Source organism: Hippocampus comes, unplaced genomic scaffold, assembly GCF_001891065.2.
Source record: "Hippocampus comes isolate QL1 unplaced genomic scaffold, H_comes_QL1_v1.1 C16968268, whole genome shotgun sequence".
NCBI lineage: Eukaryota > Metazoa > Chordata > Actinopteri > Syngnathiformes > Syngnathidae > Hippocampus > Hippocampus comes.
This window is the reverse complement of record NW_017841499.1, coordinates 1-1,450: the sequence shown is the minus strand read 5'-3', so window position 1 is coordinate 1,450 and position 1,450 is coordinate 1. Positions and strand designations below refer to the sequence as shown.

At 49.6% G+C, this 1,450-nt stretch overlaps 1 protein-coding gene across 1 annotated transcript; it reads left to right on the top strand.

Annotated features, from left to right (window-relative positions):
* The first annotated feature begins 247 nt into the window (after window positions 1-247).
* LOC109509616 (metabotropic glutamate receptor 2-like) lies at window positions 248-1,422 on the top strand. The gene is made up of 2 exons (XM_019859445.1): window positions 248-387; window positions 486-1,422. The coding sequence occupies exons 1-2, from the start codon at window positions 351-353 to the stop codon at window positions 1,151-1,153; spliced, it is 705 nt and encodes a 234-aa protein (XP_019715004.1). The 5' UTR covers window positions 248-350; the 3' UTR covers window positions 1,154-1,422.
* Window positions 1,423-1,450: the final 28 nt, after the last annotated feature.

Sequence of the window (1,450 nt, the reverse complement as noted above, 5' to 3'; positions counted from 1 at the left end):
GGCAAGAGGCAGAGCAAATCCAGAGCACAGCACAACCATTCACTCTCTTCACCTTTTGAGAGTCTTCATTTTAACTTAGCAAGAATGTTTTCCCAGAGGAGAAAAAAAACAGCAACGGTGGGAACCTGTAAACGCCACACAAAAAATGCTGAAAGTCAAAAGTCAAACCTTTGACAGTGAGGCAGACACGCTAGTGGCTAGCAGCATCCGGCTAGCAGCACCGCTAGCCGCTAGCAGCTAGCCACATTCAGCACCGCGCTATCCTAAACCCCCTTCATTTGAAGTCCTGTCATCTTTTTTTTTCCAGGTGGCCAACTTGCTGCGACTCTTTCAGATCCCTCAGATCAGTTATGCCTCCACCAGTGCCAAACTCAGTGACAAGACTCGGTATGACTACTTCGCCCGCACCGTACCCCCCGATTTCTTCCAGGCCAAGGCAATGGCAGAAATCCTCCGTTACTTCAACTGGACGTATGTATCGACAGTGGCGTCGGAAGGTGACTACGGCGAGACGGGCATCGACGCCTTTCAGCAGGAGGCTCGAGCCCGCCACATCTGCATCGCCACGTCAGCCAAGGTGAGCCGTTCCATGAGCCGCTGGAGCTATGAGAACGTGATCCGCTCCCTGCAGCAGAAGTCCAACGCCAAGGTGGTCATCCTGTTTACTCGCAGCGAAGATGCCCGCGAGCTTCTGGTGGCGGCCAACCGCATGAACGTCTCTTTCACTTGGGTGGCCAGTGACGGTTGGGGAGCGCAGGAGAGCGTGGTGCGGGGCAGTGAAGCCGTCGCAGATGGAGCATTCACCATTGAGCTGGCCTCCTATCCCATCCCCCGTTTTAACGACTACTTCACGGCTCTCCATCCGTACAACAACAGCAGGAATCCGTGGTTCAGAGAGTTCTGGGAGAACCAGTTCCAGTGCAGCCTTCACGATTTAAGTTGTGGGAAGCACTCGCTGCGTGAGGCCCCGTTTCAACCTGAGTCCAAGATTATGTTTGTGGTGAACGCAGTGTACGCCATGGCCACTGCGTTACACAACATGAGGCAGGCCTTGTGCCCCAACTCCACCAAGGTCTGCGATGCACTTAAGCCTGGCAATGGCAGGAAATTTTACAGGGACTATATTCTCAAGACCAAGCTGGACGGTGAGTAGTCTTCAATGACCAATATCATATTTTGAAGACAAAAATATTTGATTGTCCTCACTTCAACGGTGGTGTGAAAAAAAAATGCCCCGCCCCCTTCCTGCTTTTAAAAAAAACTTGCAGTTTGTCACACTTAAATATGAACAAGTCTGATGGTAATTAGGTTTGGGTGTGGTCAGTGTACATAATCTGAAAAATGTGATTAGACACAGTAAATGCAAGATTTAATGAAGGGGAAAGTACGTCACACCGGGTCAGGTTTCTTTGAATATTTTTTTTCATTACTATTAAAAAAAAAAAAAAAA